Genomic DNA, 26778 nt, shown 5'->3' on the forward strand with positions numbered 1-26778 from the left:
AGAAGCTATTAACACTTAAACTCTTTTTTGATAGGTATCGTGATTAGTGATCTAGAAGTGTCAATCTCGCAAAGTGCAATCAATCAGAATGGGAGAACTGCAATAACGTATCAAGGTGAAACGAATAATCAAGCTGGAATTAGAATAAACGTTAAACAAACAGAAATTGTTCGAAACGGAATCTTGCTTGTGTCAACGCCATTAAACGAAAATGGTGCAATTGCATTTGGAGTTGGAATAACTGAATTTGATATATCATCAAATTATTTTAACGACAATTATTTGGTGGTATTGGGATTGATACAAATGCTTTTGGTGGAACAGATGATGGACTAATGAGGTGTATTTACGACAATAGTTTCATCAGCAACAAAAGAAATGAACTGATTAATCTCAAATCCGATGATGAGACTGGTTGGGTCCTTGTCAGTGACAACGACTTCCTTGATAACATCCTTGATAATGACAAAAGTATCGTAGCGCTCCAAAATGTAGTGTGCGATTTGATGAACAACAAGTTTATTCAAAACACTGGTATGTACATGATCCACTGGACGCATCAAACACCACCAGCTGCCGGTCAACTATGCTTCTCTAATCTGCTGCTTTTGAACAAAGGCATTCATCCAGAAAAGAAGATTACTGTTGTAACCACTGGAAGCGGTATCGCTTTTCACAACAACCACTTTGAGAATCCAGCAAATGATTATGAGATCAGTGGTGAAGGTGAAGGATCAGATGTAACTATTAATGCTACAGGAAATTGGTGGAGTTTTATTATTAAGATCGATGTCTCGCTCCGAATAAGAGATGCATCAAAAGTGCGTGGATTTCCAACTGTTAATTTCGAATCAATACTAACAACATCATCAATTATTTATGGTAAGTTTCATTCATATCTATGACAATATCTCAAAAGGAACATATATATATATATATATATATTACTCTAAACGTCCATAATTATGGACTAATATTTCGTTCGATATGTATCTCTCACGAATAAATACCAGTATAAATACTATATATACCATTACCAGTATAAATACTATAAATCAAATGTTGCACACCTAGTAAATTACATAAAAATGGTAAAGTCGGTTATTGTCACATGGCTGAATCAAGGCACAATTTAAAATGCTGCCAATTGTGTGCTTTTGACTTTGTTCTCCAACTAAGTGAATTGGGAATATTTGTAACATATGATATAATAGCAAACTTTTTTCTATAGGTTCATGCCCAACCGGGTATATTCTTCATGGACTCAATTGCTATGGTTACAAGGGCAGAGTTATGGGACTTGAGGATGCGAGACAAGCATGTACGGTATGTAACGTGTAATAGACATCAACACAAATATGTTTAGGAGATGATACTACATAAAAGTATGACATTTAAGATAAGTATTTATCGGAAATTATATTTACTGATGATTTCCAGGATGAAGGAACTACTCTTGTATCAGCGGGCGACGAGAGTAACATTAGTGATATACTTGTCAGTAGATCTGGAACTGAATGTACTTCAGAATTGAAAGTATGGCTTGATGATTTACAGGTAAGTATGTTACTACTCATGAGTAATGCTTAAAAAATAAAGACTCTATATTTACACACTTTATCGTTTGAGCGCTGGTAACACGAAAACAAAAAGATGTTGTAACTAGATTGGTTGGTTTAACATGTCGACAGATATAGTGTGTATAGGAGAAAATAATTCTCCAAGTAGTTCTTCGAGCCAATACATGTTGTGATGACACACTTTTTTTAATTGGAGTGCTATTTTTAAACGGGCAGATAATGTATGTGCCTATGTATATATGATATTTGAACCGAGTCATTATTATGCAAACCTCGTTTTTTGGTTTTCTAGGATTGCAAGACACTGACAGTACAACTGGGCACTGTTGTTACTACCGTACAAGTAGTCAACTGTGGGCTCAAAAATGCGTTTATGTGTAAAGTTCCAGGTAACATATATTCTGACTTTGTTTCTTGGGTGCATGGTGAAAGCTACTGTAAAACGAATTCTAAGTATATTTTGAACTTTAATTACGACGCTGTTGGCCTATTTATGTCATCAGATTTGCCGACGAAAGTGTGAACCGAAACTTCTGAAATACTAAATATCGATGTTGAATGTTTTGTTTTTGCTCTAGTGACAAACAGTTGTCCAGTGTCCTGTTTAAACCATGGTATATGTATTGATAGTGTGTGCATTTGTAATGATGGTTGGCAAGGCAACGGTTGTGCATCTTTTCACTGTAATGATGTCAACGGATGTTCTGGTGAAGGAACTTGTGTGGGACCAAATCAATGCAAATGTAACGATGCCTGGCAGGTAGGGTGGCAATATCTAAATGTTATTTCAACATTGATGAACCACAAACCAATTGTTCCAGAGGTTTATACCCCAGATGAAGTATGTTTGTGTGTGGTCAGTGCCTCCAGTCCCAGACAGCCATGTTGCAAATGTAAAAATTGGAAACTCTACTCTACTATCAGACTATATTTTTGTTAATAGGTTATGTGAATATAAGAAGTTTCCCTGCCACAAATAACTGTTTGTTCAGCCTAAACAACGCTTTTTTTATTGATGTACTGCATACCAGTCGCGAAATATTGATTAAGATTGGAAACTTAATAATATCACTATCTATTAATCTCTATGCTAGACATTTGAGCACGGCATAGTTTCTTGAAAACGTGTCCTCGACATTATTAGCCACAATTAATGTTGCTTTTAATTTTAATTAATTATTTGTACGAAAATGTACGAAAATGTTAATGATGTTTGTTACAGTTGTCTAATGCTAACCACATTTCTGTGCTGTAAATATGGCAAATAAATTAATTAACCCGTTTGCAAACTTTAAATGTAACGATTACACGTTCCGTAAAATATGCCTTAACGCGTTCCATAATATCCATAATACATCACACGGGAGCTCTTTCTGAGCTTTCTTTGATTAATTTTTAGGGTGATTCATGCGATGTTAATCTCTGCGATCCGATTGATACATGCAGTGACTGTGCGTATTACGAGGCATGTGGTTGGTGTGATACGACGTTACAATGTGCACCTGGTAATGGTGATGGACCAATCAGTGGTCAATGCCCATCATGGTTTTATTATGCATGTATAACTATTGGCCCTGCCCATGACTGCCGTAGCAACATACAGGTAGGAAAATATGAACAATGTATTTGAATTAAAAGACGTGATCACACTATTTGAGTTCTGTGTCCCTTCGTCGCTCTTCGTACTCCAGTACTCCAGAATGAATAAATAAAAGCACTTTTAAAACATTGACGACTATGAAAACATTAATACACAACTACATGAATACTGAAACTCGACAGCACTGTTTCGTAAGGTACAGGTACCTCACTCATCAGGAGTTTTATGTTTAATAATTTACTGCACCATCGAACGTACAGTATAAACTTCGCAAATTAACATACTAATTAAAAAATCAATTAAAAATAAAAACGTACAGGTTTAAGTGTTGCATAATAAGGCTTTTGATCTGTTTCGGCATGATGATACGAGTTTATTTCTTTTGTTTAGTGAGGAGTGGTGAGGTCTAAAAATTATGATAATTGTTTCCTTCAAACATAGAATACATTGTTTGCTGGAACAACTGTACTGAATTTTTCATGCTATTCTATGCTCAATATTTTTTTCTTTGAGTAACCAAACATGTTTTCTTAGTTCTGTCGCATTTCTAGTGGCCTGATTACGAAATGAGGCAGTGTGGTTTCTGTAACTTGTTGTGAATTCATTTCCAGTGAGCCCGACGTACGTTTCTGCAAACACTTCCCGTTTTTTTCTGTATGCTGACATGGTCAAAGTTGAATACGTTCTTTCAAACGTGGCCATTCAGCGATGGATTGATACTGGGAATAAAAGATCGCTAATACGGGATACATATTTATGAAAACATTCCAATAAACTTGTGCCATTTAATTTCTTGTGTGTCACAAGACATTTTACGCTTATTGTATTTATATGTATTTGTCAACAGGGAATTGACTGTATGAACAATCAGTGCAACAGTTCAACTGGTAATTCATTCCCTGGAAGTTGTACCGAATGTCATGATGTCGAACATTGTTTCAATAAAGAGGTTTGATTGTGATGATATTTTTTTAAATGATACTGTTACAATAATGCTAATGAATGAATGAATTCGTCCCTGGTTATAAACGCATTCTAATCATTTTCTTTTTGTTTTTTAGCCAAGTAGTTGTCGTGGGTGGGAGAACACACTCTGTCCTGGTGGTATTGTGCTTCCTGACTATACTGATCCAACACGTGTGGAAAACACCATACTGAAGAGCAATGTGAAAACCATTGACGCCTCACAAGCAATATTGTATACGTGTCCAACTTTGAATGTTGATGACGAGGTTGACAACACAATGCTGTTTATTACAAAAGACGAACTTGACGTTCAAACGGGTGATATTATTTCCAGCATTCAGGGCGATGGTATAATGCATAAAATATTGGTATATTTGAAATTAGGTAGGTTGTATACGTTGTGTGATGGGTTAGCAAAATGTAGGTCACTGACTTATCGAACACATTGACAGTATTGCGATGTCGTATAAAACAGCAATGACCTAACTTATCAATTATTTGTTTGTGAAATTTAAAATGAAGAATGTGGGGAAGTTTACTTATTTGTAAATAACAACATGTTTGTGGTTATATGTATATACAACATTTGCATATATGTTATAACTCGACATATCGCTAGTCTATTCCATATATTCCTCCGGTTGCACGAGTTCACAATAGTGTCGTATAGAAAGTTTCTAAATACCCTAAAATGACACTTTCCACCATTTGTTCACATGTATCTTTAGATATATACAATATTCTACTGGGGGAATCAGCACAAATTGATGACGTCCTGCAATATGCTGATTTTCGGCAAGAGCTGGATTTAATCCCGGTGGAGGACAGATTTGCAGAAGAAGGGGAAATTAGTCAATATCTATTGGAAGAACTCATAAATGGTGATATAACATTTGACGATGTTGATATACATGTTCTAGAAACAGGTATTTGTATATAGTATGGTCTAACTATTTTTCACCATTGACTCACCATTAAAATTAATTCCATAAACATGTATGTTATTTTATATACAAAATCATAGTTGATGAAGGTTGTCTTGCTGAAGAGGGAGCACATGCGCCTAGCATTTTTCAAATATTTAGTGTCAATACCTTTTACAACGTTCCATTGTTTCAAATTTATTCCAATGGCTGAGTAAACAAGTTCAAACCTGAAAAAATCTACAAATTCATAAACTAGAATTTGAGTCTTCACCAGATGGATTCTAGTTGGAATAAACTCCACCGAGTTTTATATTTTGAATAATTATCTTTTCGTCTGGAGCTTTGGACAGCATAAATGCGAAATCAAATGTCAAAATGTCGTGTGTAACTGACATGAGTAATAAGTATATAAGTCAGTGTGCATATAAGTTCGACGAATTAAATTTAACACAAATCATTAATATGTGTGTATGCATTCATTATTGTTGTTTTTTTCAAAAACGAAAAAAGTGCATATATACATTAATGTTCACACATGAAATATATATAATGTCAAACATATGTTAATAATGTCAAATCATGTGCATTGCCAAAATCAAGTACGCACTAAGAAATATGAAAGGGTAGTGTTAAATATACTTACATATAAAGGTGTTTTTATTTGACTCCCATCTACAGACGATATGGTGTACAAATGTATTGGCAGCTTCTACGATATTGAGATTGAAAATACAACAGAAACTGTAAAGACGTTTCACATCCTTCTTAGTGACGGTCTTGTATTCGATACTGGAGATATCATAGTCTCGAATCACAGTGATGGATTCCTGGAAGATATAGTTGGAGTTGATAGTGAAACAAATGGAACATTTGTCAGAACAGAGCTCACATTTTGCAGCACTGGTGCCAGCTTTCAACCAATGTACGTTATTCAAATGTTATTATCAAATTACCTAATTAATATTCATATTATTATCTCATATGCAAATTTCATAATAATAATTTATTTGTTTTTGTTATTTTTTCAAACAAACGAAATAATTTCACAACTTCGAAAACCGAAATGTTTCTACATCTCTCAGATATATGTAGATTTTTTTAATATGTATATATCTACTCAAGCTGCACTTGTTTTTCAACAGATAGTGTGTAAACAAAGTAAAAATCCCCTATGAAAACAATATTCTCACCAGAAAATAAAATAAATAACACTAAAAAAATAAAATACAAATGTAATCTAAATGTCTACTTCATCTGATTCAAGAAAACATTGTAATATTAATATCATGTCGGGGTGTGAATTATTTTACATATTAATTTGAATGTGGGGTTAATAAAATCTTTGCCACACAATCATAAAACGAGATAAACCCCGTTGGAGACAGCTATTGTTGGAATATACCACACACGTGCAAGTTTAAAGAAAGACGTGATAATTAGTTTCAATAACCTGAAATCATAATTTTTTTTTAAACAATAGAATAAAGACCGAGTTTCGTAATTCCCGAGATTTGAGCCAAATCATTGCTGACTTAAAATGCTATGGAGGAGACGGTATGCCAGGATTGGTGGTTCTCGAAAAAGTAGCACCTGGTGAGCTGGAAGCAACGGTTGGAGACACAATTGTTGGCAGAAGCAGCAATCCATTCATTGGGAAGGTAATTCTCTAGCAATCTTTGATTGATCGATTATCATGTGATCTAAATGACAATAACTTGATTATCTATAGTGGACGAATTTAACAAAATGTATGATGTGACTTTAGAATACGAGGTTATTGTTTTCATTGGTATGTTGGTGTACTGAACGCGGTTTATATATCACTTTAAACTGGACTACGCTTTGTAGTAAAGCCTCTTCATATAGGTAAAGCACAGTTCCTAAGTATAATGAATTTGGAAGAATTTAATTGTCATTGGTGATTATATGAAATGGCTATTATTAATGGACGTATATAATTTAGTGTTTAACCGATTTGGGCGAACAATGTCCGCTCTCAACAATCATACAATAGTCGTTGTTATTAATTACCTTAACATACATGTCTATAATGTTACAATCATATGGGTTAATGATGATGTACATGATTTGACATTTTTCCTTGACATAACTTTAGAACATCACAGCGGGTGTGGCACAAAGTAGCAGATGCCTATCCTTCACGTGCACCTGGTCTGACTCCCTTGTGGGGGTTTGTGATGTTCCGCTCCCATCTATTTGTTAGTATATTTTTTCTAGGCGACTGATAATTGGAGAATGGCTTATTGGTACTAATATAATTATATAAGAAAACAAGTACTTTATAATGTACAACATTCATAAGTATTGCAAAACCAAACACGCCAAGAGCTGAGGAAGTGAGAAATCTACTTTATGAATATATTTTTTTACATATAGGTTGTGAGTAACAAGACTATTGGTACATTCACTCTGATTGAGTTGCTTGAGATTACTACCACAGATGAATTGTTTACTGCAGATGTAGGAAGTCTGCATCCGGTAGCAACAAGGAAGCGTAGGGCAACACTAAGACCAAGCTTTCAGCTGTCTTTCCCGTATGTCATTAAGGTATGTTCAAGATACTATGGATTGCATTAATATGAAATATATAACATAAAATTACTCCGCTACCTTTGTAACATCTAGTGTTCATCAAAAATACCATACATTCACATAAAATGTCATGTAAGGTGCGAATACAAAATGAAAGATGTTTTGTTAAATTTGCAATCCAACTCAATGATGTTTTTCATTCTAGAGTGGCCCACATGTTTTGACAATTACTCCAAAAGTGGTATTCCAATCAACTTTCAAGTTTAACTTCAAAGCCGATTTGTGGAATGGTATAACTTTACTTGGCATGGAATTTGACGGCTTTCTAACCAACACTGTTGAGGGAAAGTATGAATGGAAAGCAAGGTATGCTATAGAGCTTAGATTCAAATGGCTGCCGAGATCTCGTTGAGAAGCATACTTTTTAGGTTCTCTTATAATGTTGCATTATCGGCATCACGTTGAGTGGTTCCATTACCCATGTAGTAATGGTAAATGGAACAGTGATTGCGATAGGGAGGTGGAACACTACTTTGAAGGGCGAAAACAATAGGAGCTATTGGTTTCGTCACATAATTTGTTTTGCCTTTCGCGTGTAATATATACTGTCTGACCTTACATCATAACTAAATCTATAAGTTCAAACCTAAATATGATGTCAGAGTGTTAGTTTCATGATGCATACACACAATGCATACAGTGGGTACGCACGAGCCTCTTGTTTTCAAAAGTTACTAATAGTATTAATAAAGGAGGATCATATATTATTAACAATAACATCATATGTATATATATATATATATATATATATATATATATATATATATATATATATATATATATATATATATATATATATATATATATATATATATATATATATATATATATATATATAAACGTCAACGACATAATTATTTTGGAATACATCAATATATGAAATCATATCGTAAATATTTAAATATGTCTTCTACAGTGGTTCAGTAAAAGGGTCTAAAAATCTTGTTGATAAAGTATTGGCTCGATTTATTCTGCCCTACGTGTTTATTCCTGGTGTTATAAAATTCGTCGTGGATGTAGAAGGTTCGGCGTCTGCAAATGTAAGTATAGTATACACAAACAAATAAATACTAGATACGTGATATCACCTATTGTGACGTCATATCATTTACTTTCTACAAATATGGTTATTTACAACTTATAACATACTGATGACGTTTACGTATATTTTATGCTCTTTGATTTGTCATAATTTATATCATGTCCTTTAAATTAAAAATTAACATTATTTTAATTGATATGTTAATCTGCAGTGTTTGCGCTTTTTGGTTCAGTGAATCATCAAACATAAAGCTCCTGATGAGTGAGGTACTTAACCTTACGAAACAGTGTTGTGGAGTTTTAGTATTCATGTAGTCGTGTCTTAATTCCTCTGTTTCAGCATTTATTTATACGTATGATCCAATAGAACTACTGGAAAATTAGGTTCAAAATTAGGTTTTTGTTGCTGATTACTGATTTTAACAATGTATACACTCTTTCATCAGATATCTCTAGGTACACTTACTGGATCTGCTGGTATACGAACTGGTCTAAAAGTTGGAGCTAAATGGACGGACTCATATGGCCTTCAAATTCAGAAGCCAATAGTAAGTTGATAGTCACAAATCGCAATGGCTTATGGGAATTTTAATATAGCCTCTCAAATAGTGTTGTCGCTCCATCCCGTCATCCGGTTACCATGGTTACATGGATGAACAGTGGACGTGATGACGAGAGAGAATCAAACAATATTTGAGGAAAATTAACAAATTTCGTGTCTGCCTACTAATGTCAAACTTTTAAAATGTTTGCAACTATCTATATTTCTCCTGTGCCATGAACAAGAGGCCAACTGTTGTCTGCTTGATAAACACAAACGATGTTTATGCTTGATAGTTGGAGCTCTAGTTTTTGTAGGAAGTTTTTGTTAATTTAAGTTTATATATTTGCGAATTTATCTAGCAATTCATTCTTTCATTTGGATGGTCTGTCTTTTGATTGCTAAACTAATGACTAATTGACGGGCTGAATAAGTGATTCATTGCTTAACCTTTTCACCAGACTTTCCCGTACAAATATGTCTGCACTTTTTTCTAATATTCTTCAATATTTCTGGAAATGAATCCTAATTTTGGAGCGAATAGACAACTGGACTATTTTGTGAATTTGTGTTGAAAAGAGGAAACTGGTTATGAAAGGGTTAAAGTACTAATTCAAATCTTATAATATTTTGACAGCTAACATTAGATCCTATTTTGAAAGGAGATGTGAATTTTGATGATTCACTAAAAATCACCGCGGGTGCAACAGGGGCTATTGTTCCAAAATTTGTAGCAGAATTGCCCCCTCAAAACAAGAACCTCGTGCATTTGCTTTCAAAGATTCCGTGGTGGTTAAAAAAGCTTCTAGGTGAGTAAACATATTATCATAAAAACAGTAACAACTAATAGATAAATTGTGACAACAAGTACTGAACTATGATCCAGCCTAATACTAGCCACGGTTTCGCAACTCAAGGTTCGTATTCTGACAACCGATACATCACCTCGCCGCGGATTTAACTGTAAAAACTACTAGAGAGTGCAATTCAAACGAATTTCCTGTGAGAAATTATCTGAAATCAAATTTACCTTGATAATTTCTGTCAGGTAAATATATTTAACGTTAGACTATATAGGGTAGTATTGTCTCAACATTTCACTTTTATTGATAGTTCAATTGCAGTTTTCGTGAACGTTTAACTATCCGTCCGCAAGTAACAACATGTGTTTGTCTATATTATTACTTGGTATTAATTGATTGTAGGAATAAAGAAAGGTACAAAAACTGTCGCGGGAATATCACTTGATATAGCAGTTCCGATTAAGGCAGAGGCTAATGCTACCTTATGCCAAGAAGATTGTGGTGATCCCAAGACACCAATACGATTCGATGTGATGGGAGGAGTCCCGGAAGTAACAAGCGATTTTAAGGCAAAACTATTCAATCTTTTCGACATAAAGGTCGACGTTTTTAAAAAAAAATCGGACAAGTTTGTGAAGAAACACGGGTAATTTTACACTAACCATATTACTCAGTTTTATTTCTTCTTAGTACAGGTGTGAATGAATCTCCAGTACATTTTGCATGATGCTTTTTTATGTGCCATAAATATGAGAAAAATTGTGTATGTTTGCATATTTCGTCCACAAACGGCCAAAAACAGTTAAAGATACATCACTAATAAATTAACGTTTTATTTGCTACTAGATCGTCTAGCATTGGGATCCAAAATACTGTTCGTGAATGTATATGACATATCTCTAATAGATTTGTATCTCGACATAAAGGTGGTGTGCAGCGTTCCCTCCATGTGATGAGACTACTACAAAACCGCCACTCAGTTCTTCATTAGCAAGTACCTGGCCATACACAAATTTCACTTCGCCATACCCAGGCTCAACCATGCCATATCCTGGCTCCACCCCGCCGTACCCAAGTCCAACGCCAGCTCCAGAAGAATGTGAATGTGAAGGCAGTGGAGTTATATCAACATATGATGAATACGGAGAATGTGACTGTGATGATTGCATATGTCCACCAGATGAAACGCCTTACTGGGTTGACGGTGTGTGTAAATGCAGACCTAAGTACGAATGTGGCATATATCCAGTATGTGTTCGTGGCAGGAAAGGAAGTGACTGTTCAGAGCCAGACTGTACCCCATGTGACGATAGTAAGTCAATAATTATTTCGCCAGTTATATTTTTACTTTTTATTTTTTCAATTATTTTGCGTCGATCTGACACCACTCCATAGGCGACGTAGAACCTCTGTAATGTAAGTGGTACAGTGTAGGTTGTCGCCTGATTTCCGATAATTTTTATTTTCTGGAAGACGAAACATAGTCATTGGATGTCACAGAAGTACTATATCGCTAGAGGGCGCGAAATGTATTGAATGCTATATTCTTCATATTGTCAATAATGTCACACAACCTGGGAGATATGTTAGTTATTGTTCTTAAATTACTATTAAAAGCGAAAAGCTCAGAAGACTTGTCTTCATCTTAGAAAAAATAGTGCCTGATTTTTATTCGTCACCATCGCGTTCCTTCACCATTCACTGATCTGTAGTATTGAAATGAACAGGATAACATTTTGAAGAAAAACAAATATTATCAATTGCAGTTTCTTTATTTATTGTGAAAGTATACCATTATATTCCAAAACATGCTTGATAACATGCACTAAACAAGTTATGTATTATAACGTCTTTAGTTCGAATACTTGTACAATTAAACTAAATCAAAAACGTTAACTGCGTGATAGTATCTTGACACTAGTTTCAAGACAATTATATTGTAGTTTTAGCCCCTTTAGTCAAATAGTACACCAGACCACTGCGATTAAGACTTTCCGTTTTCAACAATATAAAATTCATTCGTTTTTTGGTGGAAAACAACCTGAAAATAAACTGATATTGAAGTGAATTCAGAAATATATTAAGAATATCATGACGAAATATACATTACAAAATATGAAATAATTACAAAATATGAAACGTTTTCATAAATCATATATGAACATTAATTTCAATAAATATTAAATTTTACCCACATAAAAATGAAAGTTTTTATCGTAGTGCTATAGCATATGAAAGTGTATACATTTTTAACAGCATTCATACCATTTTTTCACTTCAATTGTAGATATCATTTAAACAAAATTAGAGAAAAACACATAAAGATTTTAGGGATAAAATATATGTAAACTGTATTTAAATTTTAACGTGCTGACGAATTAAGGATAATTTCTCCTCACAGGCTGCTCTGGACATGGTACATGTGTTACTTCAAACAACTGTTCTTCTTACTGCGAGTGTGATTCTGGTTGCACGGGACAGTGCTGCGAGGACAAAGGTATATCGTTAAATAAAGTAATTCTGCATCTATCTTAGAATAGTGTTTAGGTTATTTTAACCAGTTGGGCGTAATAACTCAGACAGTACGCTGTCGCATCGACCTCAGCTGCGCGTCGGTCGATACTGCCGCTGTACTGTCTTCGTGCATACTTTGAGGTATCTTCGTAATAACCTTATTATTATACATCTTTTCCTTTCAAGAATACATCATGGGAATGCCGAAATCCAAAAAGTTTAGAACAGAATCAGCGAACTTCTTTGTATGGAGTCCGGTCAAATCCTGGTGGCAGCCATGTTTGTTTTTATTAATAGAGGACGCTTACGCGCGTAATCATTTCATATTTGGAATTCGCATTTCCTAATATGGTAGTATGAAAATACCTCGTACAATACCGCAAAATTACGGCACGCTGTAACTTATGGCGTTACGGTGACAGATGTATAATAATGAATGGACATACATGAACAAGAGACATCATATGATCAACAGTTAACTGTCCAGCAATAAATAGTCCAGCTATAATGTCACGTGGTAGGGATAGTTTCGTGTGTCTTTCTCTACCAGTGATAACACCACCTCTTTTGTTAGATGCTTTTCATGTGGAAGTAAATAACTATTATTGCACTGAAAATGATTTTTTATGAAATCGCTCTGAATGGTATTAGCTAATTCCCATATTTAGTCAGATTTGTTGTACATTGTATACGATATTTACATGAAACATTGGGACTTGTTAGCCCAGACTTTCTTGCTACTTTAAATTTTCTACAATTTTCTTATTTACTAGATGGCTCTGATATCAGAGATCCGCACTTAAGAACGTTTGATGGACTGAAATATAACTTCCAAGGCAGCTGTTCCTACGTGCTTGTTCAAGACTGTATACATACCGTCCCAGAATTCACTATCATAGTTAAGCATCATGCAACAAAAATGAGACACGGTCATCACTATGCAGTGGTCTATGGTGCTACTATTAAAGTGGGGAACGACGAAGTTGATCTGCATCAGAAAAGGGAAATAGTTGTAAGTGCACGTTATTTAACATATGTAACTATATATTATCAATGACACTGTCAAGACAGTTAAGATTTGCTACGCAAGTTTGTACATATTTTTAAAATCATCATACACTGCCGAGTCTATGACATTGACATAAAATAACAAATTTCATGTGCAAACTCGATATTAAATGTCATTACAGGCATCCAATGCGAGTAACTAACTGTGAAACAGTTGTTCCGCACATATATATGGTCTCTTGGTGTAAACAAATGCGTAGTTTAGACATTTGGTGAATCCTTCGGTTTAAATAAAGGTTTGAAAAAAAGACTTAATTTATACATAGTTCATTTTATTGTGATTAAATGGTTGTTTGGAATTCACATGAATAATTCTTTCATAATTGTTGTGTCGTGAGCAGCTGGGAACAATCACAGAATGTTGCATGATTGTATACTTCTTCTGATCATCTAAATGTGTTCAATGCCAGCAGTGTTGAAAATGTATATTTACCATCTCCGAAGTATATGCCTATCGGATTAACTCTAAGTTTACAAATTATGTAGTTATAGTTTGTCGGAGAGGTTTCGTAAATCCGACACCCCCATTCGCCACCAAAACTGTTTTTATATGTTGTTTCTGCAAGGAGTTGTTTTACACAGAACCAAGTGTTACTACTTCTAGACGGGGATCAAACTGGTGGGCAGCATACTGTCAGTCTCCCGTCTTAGCCACTACCCCAAGACATTGCACACAAAATGCGTAAATCAATCATGAACAGATTGTTCCATAATAACAGTCCTACACCGTGTGCATTGAATAACCTCCTCATTAAATGTACAACACATCGGTATAACCAAACTGAGAGGAAGTGATTGAGCTAGGGAAAAAACACTGGTATAGATTCGGTGCTCTTTTTTTCAATCCCGGGTCAACAAATTACACTAGATTCAAAATATAACACGGAATCAGGATATCTTAGGACGTGGGTCAAATAACACACAATATTCTAGATACTGGTGTGATAAATATGTATATCCAAACCTCATTTCCCATGATACGTTTTAAATTAATGTACTTGTGAAATAGTATTAACCAATGATGTTGAACCGTTGCTGCATTTCTTAATATTGTATATAGATATTGTGTAAGCAATCTCAAATATTGGTATTAAGATAGTAGGCAATGATTCCAAAAGCTAAATCTACTTGTCTGAACCACTCAGATTGTTATTTTATAGAATATACATATATATATATATATATAAACAAATTATTACACCGGAGTATTACAATGAACACTCTAATTTGCAATCGTCTATATTCATTCATTCACTCACTCACTCACTCACTCACTCACTCACTCACTCACTCACTCACTCACTCACTCATTCATTCATTCATTCATTCACTCACTCACTCACCCACTCACACACTCACCAACTCACTCACCCACACACTCTATCCCACACTAACTCAGCCACTGACTAACCCACTCACTCACTCACTTATTCATTCATCATTTATTCATTCATTCATTTTTACTTTTCGTCTAGGTCAACAATGTTGTTTCAAGAAAGACGTATTCAAGGGTCAATCCTGATCTAATTGTAGTCGTCACTGACACGGAGGTCAATGTGAAGGTCATGCGCCATATACACGTGATTTGGGATGGCGATAGAACCCTCCATGTAACTATTCCCCCAAAGATGTCTGGTAAGGTATGTGGTTTACTTGGAGATGACGACGACGATACTTCAGACGACTTTCGAAAACCTGATGGTACCATGGCTAAATCGGTTGAGGAGTTTGGGAATAGTTGGCTGGTACCTGGAAGGTTGGTATTTATTTCTGCACATTATATCAGTGAATCACTTCGAAGTCTTCTTAGTATTTCGCGTTGTTGGCATATGCCGCTTTGCACTTGTTGCGCGAATGAATAGGTGATTTTCCGTACAATTGCGAGATCTCGCGAGATGCATGAAAGACGCGCGTCGAACGTCTGCCGCAAAAATCGAACGATTTGATTTTGAACTAGAATTTCTTTATTTCGTAGCTTACATTGACCGGCCGATCTTCGACAGAGGAATATTGCTTTCGAATACCCTTACTTAATCGAAATTGCCTATCATCAAATGTGGACAGCACATTATTAAGCATGGAAATGTTTCCGAAATACTTTCGCGTTTGTCGAATCCCACGCGATGTTTGACGCGACTACGACGCTATGACCTTTGTTTGTCCTGTTTTTACGTTCGATTTCACGCATAACCCGTGATTCTCGCAGTGAACGGGAAATGGTCTATTGTTCAAAAGAACCGGTCGTTTGCAGTCAAACATGTAACGGCATTGTTTGCTTAATAAAACGGCTTATGATCAACGTCGTCTTATTCGCATGCTTGTTGACAAAAATGTAAACAATGTAAATCACAGTCCGGCAGATCAATAGTTACTTAGAAGGATTTAAAAGTTTCATCATATGAAATTAAAGAAGCAAGAACAAACACCCATACATACTAACAAACAAATACACAACTAAACTAAACACCCATAAACACTGAGCACAAGACAAATGCGTCAATCAATATTAAATATCCTGTCTTAATTTTTATTTTGCAGTTGTGTGTAATAATACGAATTGCTACTTCAACATTGGAATTGTGTAGTATCCTGGCGGATCTGCGTCACCTTTATATTTTGGTGGTCAATTCCACTCCCTTGGTTTTAGCATAATATTGCTGTGACATATTACCATGATTGAACTATTTATTAAGGTGATTTGGGGGGGGTTAATAGACTGCTAAAGAATAAGTGCAAAATGTGACACCCATACCGGATGTATCCTTTCTGGTATTGTCTGCAATCAACTTCTGTCAACTTACGCAAAATATACCTACATACCTTTCTTAGTATTTTCATGAAGACCTACTGCGAATGGGAAAAAATAGTTTAATTTATGATTATAATATTGAAATTAATGTACACGTTAAAATGGATAGTCTACCCTGGTATATATTATCTTTAAAATACCCCGCATATGAAAAACTACTATTTACATTTGTCATTAGTAACATATTTTGTGTATATCGTTACAATCAGCAACATTGTTATTAATAATTGCATGACCAATCAGGTTTAGCCGCTTATATGTATATGTGATTAATACGTTAATGGTATATGTTTATATATCATTTTAAAATATGTGTGATTTATTATACATTTTGGTTGTGGAGTTTAACGACTTATATTCATTGTTCCCATAGCATATTTAACATAGTTGTATACTGGGTAAGAATAAAATATGTGTTGAGCAATCCAGTGCTGTAGTGAGTTTGTTTCGATGGATATCAATACTCTCTGCATCTATAACTCAACGTATGGCTGTGCGAGACGCAGAACTACATTAGTGTTTTACTTAAACTCAAATATTTATTTATATTCATAGAGAAATCTGTTTTCAGAAAATGTACACAAGCATGGAACCTTTGCTTTTCATCTTCTGTAAATACATACACAATTTGCATACTGGATTTGCAACATATGAACGCTGCACTCTTAATTTGCATACTGGATTTGCAACATATGAATGCTACACTCTTAATTTGCATACTGGATTTGCAACATATGAACGCTACACTCTTAATTTGCATACTGGATTTGCAACATATGAACGCTACACTCTTAATTTGCATACTGGATTTGCAACATATGAACGCTACACTCTTAATTTGCATACTGGATTTGCAACATATGAACGCTACACTCTTAATTTGCATACTGGATTTGCAACATATGAACGCTACACTCTTAATTTGCATACTGGATTTGCAACATATGAACGCTACACTCTTAATTTGCATACTGGATTTGCAACATATGAACGCTACACTCTTAATTTGCATACTGGATTTGCAACATATGAACGCTACACTCTTAATTTGCATACTGGATTTGCAACATATGAACGCTACACTCTTAATTTGCATACTGGATTTGCAACATATGAACGCTACACTCTTAATTTGCATACTGGATTTGCAACATATGAACGCTACACTCTTAATTTGCATACTGGACTTGCAACATATGAACGCTACACTCTTAATTTGCATACTGGATTTGCAACATATGAATGCTACACTCTTAATTTGCATACTGGATTTGCAACATATGAATGCTACACTCTTAATTTGCATACTGGATTTGCAACATATGTACGCTACACTCTTAATTTGCATACTGGATTTGCAACATATGAATGCTACACTCTTAATTTGCATACTGGATTTGCAACATATGAACGCTACACTCTTAATTTGCATACTGGATTTGCAACATATGAACGCTACACTCTTAATTTGCATACTGGATTTGCAACATATGAACGCTACACTCTTAATTTGCATACTGGATTTGCAACATATGAACGCTACACTCTTAATTTGCATATTGGATTTGCAACATATGAACGCTACACTCTTAATTTGCATACTGGATTTGCAACATATGAATGCTACACTCTTAATTTACATACTGGATTTGCAACATATGAACGCTACACTCTTAATTTGAATAATTTATCAACTCATGAATATTCATTTTCTGACTCGGGATGTATTCAAACAAAACAAATAACAACGGAAGTTTCAATCAGCTAAAGAGAGTTTGTGCATACACCTGTGCATATTCTGATAATATGATAAAGCCTGGACCTCATGTTTGGGGGACATGGAGATAATTTCATGCGCGATGCACCCAGGTCCTCTGAATAAAATATGGTACGCAAGCTGAAGTAAAAAAACGAGTAAAAAGGGTGCTATTAATTATTTGAGGGGTACAGTGTTTAGGGTAGCATATTTTAAAATATATAAGTAAAGTGTGAAAGAAGAAACTCATGAATTCATGTTACCTCAACTTAGAAACAGTATAATTTTAGTATTTTTATAATTTTATTTTGAAAACGGGTTTAATTTCACAAAAAAACGTGTTTAGAGGTATATTTGGAAAGCTATACTTCAGCATGGGTACCATGTCTGACTCGGAGTACCATCCCTGGGATGATGCAGTGGATCTTGTGGCCGTGTCTTCACAAGTGAACCTAGTGCGTCACCAAGATTGAAAAGTAGAAATAGTATAACATACATACATAATTATACATTGCTCAGCATAAGCCATGCAAAGAAATTTACAAGTCCACGAACACAAAATTAGTGACTGACAAGTACATTACACAACATAGTTAAATCAATAATAGAACGATACATGGAACTCATGGCAAGCGTGAAGTGGTATCAGGTATTTCCAAAATAGTGTACACATCCCGCCCCAGATAAATTAATGTTAATACTAGTCGTTCTCTTAAAGTCTATGGTTTAATAGTTTAGACGAGAGAAGAAGACATTAAAAACAGCTTTAGCACACGAACTGAGGTGCTGTAATAATTTACATAAGTTTTAAGTCAATGCCTCCAAATTGAGTGTTATTGAGTAATATAAAACAGCTAAAATTGTTTGCAGGACCAAAGAAAAATGTGTACCCCTTTGAACTCAGGCACACAAATTAAGTACAGGACTGATTTATACGGCACATGCTCAAAACATTATAACATTAGACTTGACTGAAAATTATCATTACAAGTACTCGTGGTCAAACAGCCACTTCCGGTTTTATTTCAATCAAATATGGCTGCCAAACTAATTGACCAATCAAAATTCACAGTGGAAACTATTTATGAGCAACTATGCATCTCTGCATACGAGGTCGCCATCTTTTGATGTACACTTTATCTGCCAAAATGTATAATTCTGCCTAGACCTATGAAAAGTAGTATATTCAGCAAACAAACAAACACTTTAAACTTCATAAATTACTTAACATTGTTACATAATAGTGCTTTTAACACCTTAATGATACAAGTTCATTTCTTTTGTGTGGTAAATTTGTTCTTGTCATTCAAAACCATATGTTCATCTAATCCCACATAACCATTGTAAAACCATCAGTATAAACGTGAGCTATTACCGGGAATGCGTGCAACTGAAAGTACAGATATCCAGTGGTATACAGTATTCATCGGCGGCAAATTCTGACAATTGTGGATAGAGGATACACCCAGAATTTTGAAATAGTATACGGTTAAACTGAACAGTAATCTGGGAAATATTTATGATATCTAATTTTAAAGGTGTGTAGCTAATTTTAATATTTGAGTTTGGAATTGGGGAAGTGGAGTCAGTGAAACGGATACACACCAACAAAAGTAAAGTAAAGTGGAGCCTCGTACATGGGGACTCACAATGTTTCATATGTTATATTAATATTTAATCGAATTTAAGTAAAGTTTGCAAGGCTTAGGTTTAGTAAAGGGGGGAGGTATGATTCAGTTTATATTAATATTAATTATAATTGTACAGTACCTTCCCCCTTTACTAAACCTAAACTTCGCAAACATTTTTATGTTCAGTCACGCGATAGTCAACTCTTATTTAATTAAACTTAATTAAAACGCAATTCTACGTTGTATTGCATTGTAATTGAGTTTAATTAAACTCCAATTAAAACGCAACCATATATATGAACGCGTTTTAATCGAGTTCATATCGCAACTATATTAAATGTTAATTCAACTATATTAAAAGTTAATCCAATGTGTGGCGTTACAACTACGGTAAGACGTGTATGGGTGTGTGTATGTGTGTTTATTGCAATAAAAAATGTATTACTAGGGACGACAAAGTAATGGACAACTAAATACAAAGTAAATTTCAATAAAGTTTCCATATCATGTCATTGCCACATCACAGTCATTTAAGCGAGATCCACGTAGTACCATATCTGAACTCAACTATGAACATTGAATTCTGAAGTCCAACGGCAGAGAATACTGTGTGATACAGTTTAAGAGGTGGATTCTCAATTTTCCAACGTGTGAACTCCAGCCCCTGTTCGAATTCAATTCACCTCGGCATTCAACACCGTATTGTTTCTAATATTTGTCAGGAGATTCATTCGTAAACTAGTTAGTCCTGGGATGTAATACCATGCTTGTCAATTTATAGGAATTATTATTTCCCTGACCTGTTTTATTTTTGTGATATTTTACGAGTATATATGGGGAGACTACTGAATGTGCTTTCACCCCCTCGTCGTATCGTAAATGACCTTGCTGTTATATGTACATAGTACATGTTTTCATAACCTTTCTACGTTGGTGCATGATGAAAGCCGCGTTTAGCACTGAGTCAGCCTCGTAGCACTTCTGCAGGTTAATGAATAGGTATTAATAATAAATTATTGCCATGTTTATGCAGTAACAGAAAAAAATTAACAGAAGTATATAAATGAATAGGGCAATTAAAACTGATTGCTAAATACAAATAAATAAGTACATAAATAAACAAACAGCTAAATGAGTAACTAAATAGTACTATTTTAACATATATGGCTGGGAAACAGGAGTTAACTAAAGAAGAGCTAGTCGACGCTATTTCCCTTTATTACTTAGTGTACTTGAGATATTAGGGTGTTGGAATTTTTAATAAATAAATCAACTAAGTAATCAATCAATTAATCATTAAATTAACCAACCAATTAAGTAATCAATCAATCAAACAATTAACCAACCAACCAAGCAATTTTTGCTATTTTTTGGCTTTGAATGTCTCCAATATTATTGCTCCTAATGTAGTCTATGATACTTTTGCGCTCTCTAGATCCCCGATTATTGAACATTAAACCTTTTTTTCATTTCATTATATTGATGTGAATCAGTGAACTGTAAGCATAATCCATTTTGGATTATGGTATAAAAAATGTAATCTGAATACGCACGTGTGTTTAATTAGGACGCATTGGTGAGAGGATAACTTTGTGGTGGTGTAGTCAATATATTGCGGCGAGCATGTTCGTGGTATCAGCCAATAATTAAGCGAATTACGGGATCCGTAGAACTTAGGAATTTGCTCGTGCACTTCACTATTCGACGTTATTCGATGTAAAGACGTGATAGACAAGATGCGCCTGCGCAAACCAGGTGGTGGCTAGTTACACAAGAACTTTTACATCAAACAAATCTGCACGGGTGCAGCTTATATTGCCCAAAATGCATCGTTGATAATGTACTAGTAGTTGATTGCTAAAACTTCCAAGTACATGCAAAATATACATTCTGTCTATCAGTTCATTAGTTAAATTGGCAGTCAATATTTAAATTTCTCTTGTTCGATAATTAGTTGTTGTATTTAGAAACACGGCTTCTTGGTGCAAAGTAAAACATGTAAATTCGTAATGAATTTCAGGATAAAAAAAACACTTTAATTATTTCACAACGTCTCACTGTATGAATTCAATGGCCCACAGACACAAATTACCACCGATAACCCAAACGAGAATGCCACAAGACTTGTTTTTGTCCCTCAAATAATATTCATACCGTCAATTCATCAACTTAATTATGTTGAATGATGGGGTTGTGTTGCAGGTACGTGCATGCAAACTCGGGATGTAGAGAAACGAATAGAGAAACTATAAATTATAACGTTGACAAATAGGGCGAAGGATAAAAGGGCAGCAAGTCTTTACAGGAACGACAATCGCTGATGGTGATTGATATAAGTATCGGTGACACGCCAGTATTACCAGTGGAGTAACGCGCCAACATACGTCATTGAGGGGGCGTGGCAAGTGACGCTACTGCCTGCAGTAACAAGGCTCTTTCCGTGATCGTTAATTCATATCATAGTATAAGTGTTGTGATATGCATATAAGTTCATTTGCATATACAATTGATTATGGCCGTGCCTTCGATTGTTTACCAAGTACACAATGTGCGAAGGTAAAAATAGGTCAACGTAGTTAATTATTATTGAAATAGTAGAATTATGTTAATTTTATACTCGTCAATTTGTTTGAACAGGAGTGCACAATCGGTCAGACTCTGTATTCAGAGAGAAAATAACCTACTTCTTTCGCAAACTTATGGCGAATACAATCCGATCACCTAGCGTTGAGCAGAAGCGGAGTTTCATGAGACGGGCTGTGGAACTCGGTTATATTGGCGCATTTGTGGAGAAGCCGGACACTGCCAGACCATTCGGAGCGATCATAGTAAAAGAGGACAAGATCGTAGGTATGTACATTAATATATATATATTCCCTAGATTTTAGCATTGCACGTTAGGTAAAGTGTTGACAGCAATATTCTGGTATTTCTGAGTACCAAACAGAGGCGGCGGCACGACATTTTGCATGGAGAGGCGAGATCTGCGAACCAGCCTCGCGCGACCTTAACAGGGGGTCCGAGGCATGCCCTTAACAATAATGAAATCTAGACCCTCTGAAACGCTATTTCTTTCATTTTGAGGGGCACATTTTGCTGGCACAAAAGGCTTCAGCTTGATTTTGGAGAGGCGACGCCCCCTGCCAACAATTGTTCGCCACCCCCACCCCGTGCCGCCGTCACTGCCAAACACCAATCATATATGATTCAAAATAGACACTGGCCACATCATTCAAGAATGTTAGTTATGGCCACCTTATATACAACTGATTAACTAGCTGTCGAACATATTTGCATATTTGCATATATTTGCATTTCTTTTAATAGACCATATAAGGTATAACAATTTATGAACTGAATACGGCTTTTACAGCCCTCGTTCTTATACGGCAAACTGTGGGCTGCAAAACAACCTCGGGCTGCAAAAGCCATTTCCAGCCCTCGACGATTAGCAGTCCAAGTTAAAAACGAGGAAAGAAAATATTAAAAATTGCATGAAAATAACAATTGCAATTGTGTCACATAAACCACGACAATATACATATATAGTAAAATATACACAACGAACTTGAAAATGGGTTCAAGGCCATTAGCTCTTTCTCTCTCCCGCCTTACTCAACAACACATGGGCATTGGAGTTGGAAGTCAGAAATATCTTAATGAAAACACTAATTCGTACTTTTTAGATCTGAAAAGCAAAATTAATACAGCAAAACTATTCAACTCAAACGCACAAGACAAGTGTTATTAAACATACGAGAGAAAATCGAGAAATTACTGTTCGTTGTTTGTCTACCAAGTAAAAAAAAAACTGATATTGCAAAGTTAACCGCTAGAAAAGATGTGGGCCCACTCACACCAAAGCAAACGCAATAAAACACCACAAGTTGATAAAGGAATCCCAAGCATATATACAATGCAGATTTGTATACGTCGAATAAATCACTCAACACAATAAGCTGCCCTCCGATTGGTCAGACGCACTGTGGCAACTAACTTGTAACTACTTTGTAATCGTACAGAACACCAGACACTTCGTAACGGCATTTTTCACGACTGTGACACTCGCGATAATCTTCACAACATTATTTGTCATACATTATTAGATAATTTAAAATTATAAAGATAATTTAGGATATAACCTGCACAAAAGTGAATGTTATTTTGTTCTTTTCATAATGCTACATTTTCTATACATGCTAATAAGTGTTCAAATCACTAAATGAGATTCAAAGTTCAAGAGGTCTCAAACAATAAAGCCGCCAAAACGTTGTTTCACTATCTTACCATGTGAGCTAGCACAACACTTCAATATATTCAAAGGTGAATCGAAATACATGTATACACATAAGTGTTTACAAAGATCATTGTCTAGTTCATATACAGATCATATACAGATGCAATGGACACGTTCAAATAAATTAAATAACCATTTATTATCAAGCATTAAATAAACAAAATGAAAACTATGCTGACTTGGTTCTGCACAACGTTTCACACAAAAGTTGGATGAAATATCAGCCGTATGTAACAACAGTTTTTATAGGAACTAGCCCCGTCACATTGATATACACACAAGGCATCTACCAATTATCGGCTTCGAGACAAAGTTGCAGGTCATTCAGATCGTGTCCCTGCATTCACCCGCTCACTCGAAGGTGCTATCAAACCAGTGGCCATAACTAATTTATATACACGTGCCCATTTGATCAGGTCGTGTGCTTCATCCATCCGCTCGTAGGTTTAATCGACTCAATGCCTTCACCAAAGTATGTATGTATGTCCATTTAATCAGGTCTCGTGTCAGGCATGTTGCCCTCCAGATATTTCACAATTTAAAATAACCAAATGGGTGTACAGTCTCCATATACATATTCCCTATTTTATTACATTGATCGGGCCCTTCTAGTGCCAACTAGATATAACAGGCTCGAGAATTACTAGATTCAAGTGGTAGTTATAATTAATACAATGACTCACCATATTACCTTTGTTATTACATTGATCGGACCCTTCTAGTGCCAACTAGATATAACAGGCTCGAGAATTACTAGATTCAAGTGGTAGTTATAATTAATACAATGACTCACCATATTCCCTATTTTATTACATTGATTGGGCCCTTCTAGTGCCAACTAGATATAACAGGCTCGAGAATTACTAGATTCAAGTGGTAGTCATAATTAATACAATGACTCACTATATTACCTTTGTTATTACATTGATCGGACCCTTCTAGTGCCAACTAGATATAACAGGCTCGAGAATTAATAGATTCAAGTGGTAGATATAATTAATACAATGACTCACTATATTACCTTTGTTATTACATTGATCGGACCCTTCTAGTGCCAACTAGATAAAACAGGCTCGAGAATTACTAGATTCAAGTGGTAGTTATAATTAATACAATGACTCACTATATTACCTTTGTTATTACATTGATCGGACCCTTCTAGTGCCAACTAGATATAACAGGCTCGAGAATTACTAGATTCAAGTGGTAGTTATAATTAATACAATGACTCACCATATTACCTTTGTTATTACATTGATCGGACCCTTCTACCGCAGACAAGATACAACAGGCTCGAGAATTTCTCGTTTCAAGGGATAGTACGGAATAATACAATGACTCACCACCTCAGAATATGGTGTTCCGAGATTTCTTGTAATAAATTCTATGTAAGGTATACTACAATATATCTTGACATTCACAACTGGAGCTTTTTCAAGATTATGGGTTGGTATTGGGTTGAATTATTGGGGTTGCAAGAATTTGTAATTACTGATATTAACTAGTTCCTCCCAATTATATTGTGTTTTTTTTATTATGCATTTTTCTTTGTTCTCTCTCTCTCTCTCTCTTCCTTCCCTTCTCTTTCTCTTCGCCCTAAACTTGATTCGCAAAATCGCGTAGACCACCTCACTTTTGATGATACAAACCTTATTATATTTTTTGAGGAGTCGGTGTCAAATTGTTTACGGCTTATAGTATCCAGTATTTGTGTAGTGTGACTGAAACATAAATGTCACCATATCGCCGGACTTCTGATGCATTTTGACAGAGAAGATCTGTGTCGATTGTCTGTGTTCCTAAGGTATTTATTTGCTTCTCAATGTGCAAAAGCAGTCGTTCAATGGTGAAGCACGGAACTACAGCTATCTGTTGACCCTCACCGTCCGCCATATTCTCCCATAGATATTGAGACCCCAACTACATACACATCACATAGAAATATACACAAGAAATATAGCCACCCCGAACAGCTGGCGAATCAATGAGTGTTGCAACTACTGATTCTGTCATATGTGTATACACCCTCGTTATAGATAACATCCCCAAAGAATCATTTCTCAAGTTCAAATGAAAGTTGCCGAGTTTGTGAGGGTGCAACAAAATGACATTGATTGAGTTAACATTTTCTGTATTAACCAAAACATTGTTTCCATGTGTCTAGGCATACAACGAATTTGGAACAAGACCAACAGTCTGATCTTGTCGCCCTTTTTTACTTGAAACCCAATTTTCACTATATTCCAAAAACTTTTATGAATTGACGATAATAATATCAGGGGTAAATTCTCTTACTCTCGGGTTCTCCACACTGTCGGGGGGAATCTCGTCTCGTCTCTCTATCTCGTCCCCTTGAGGTACGGAATCGGGAAAGTCACTTTAACTTTACAGTCAAATAAGGCACACACAACGAAATACGTTTCAGCTCTCATCTTAGTCGATCTTTTGGAGCACTCTATAAGACACAGCGCCCTGGGGAAAAGTCCCCAAGACTCTCGCAAGGCTGACCCAAGACTAGCCCAAGACTGGACTGCCTCCAGGCTCGCCCCTGGACTCTCTCGGACTGCGTCTGTCGTGGAGTATTCGCCAAGACCAACTCAAACTCTCTTTATTCATTTTCAAAACTCTAACCA

At 35.4% G+C, this 26778-nt stretch overlaps 1 protein-coding gene across 1 annotated transcript; it reads left to right on the plus strand.

The window, feature by feature from the left end:
- The first annotated feature begins 335 nt into the window (after positions 1 to 335).
- LOC146730029 (uncharacterized) lies at positions 336 to 16885 on the plus strand. Its single transcript, XM_085494386.1, has 22 exons — positions 336 to 882; positions 1232 to 1326; positions 1441 to 1557; positions 1873 to 1969; positions 2159 to 2340; positions 2980 to 3183; positions 4028 to 4129; positions 4242 to 4530; positions 4875 to 5072; positions 5751 to 5994; positions 6553 to 6730; positions 7470 to 7640; positions 7831 to 7991; positions 8602 to 8725; positions 9173 to 9274; positions 9905 to 10076; positions 10473 to 10716; positions 10997 to 11382; positions 12472 to 12567; positions 13358 to 13596; positions 15128 to 15408; positions 16191 to 16885. Exons 1-22 carry the CDS (start codon positions 336 to 338, stop codon positions 16198 to 16200), a joined length of 4239 nt encoding a protein of 1412 aa, XP_085350512.1. The 3' UTR covers positions 16201 to 16885.
- Positions 16886 to 26778: the final 9893 nt, after the last annotated feature.

Source organism: Saccoglossus kowalevskii, chromosome 20 (assembly GCF_978046115.1).
Source record: "Saccoglossus kowalevskii chromosome 20, keSacKowa6.1, whole genome shotgun sequence".
NCBI classification, from domain to species: domain Eukaryota; kingdom Metazoa; phylum Hemichordata; class Enteropneusta; family Harrimaniidae; genus Saccoglossus; species Saccoglossus kowalevskii.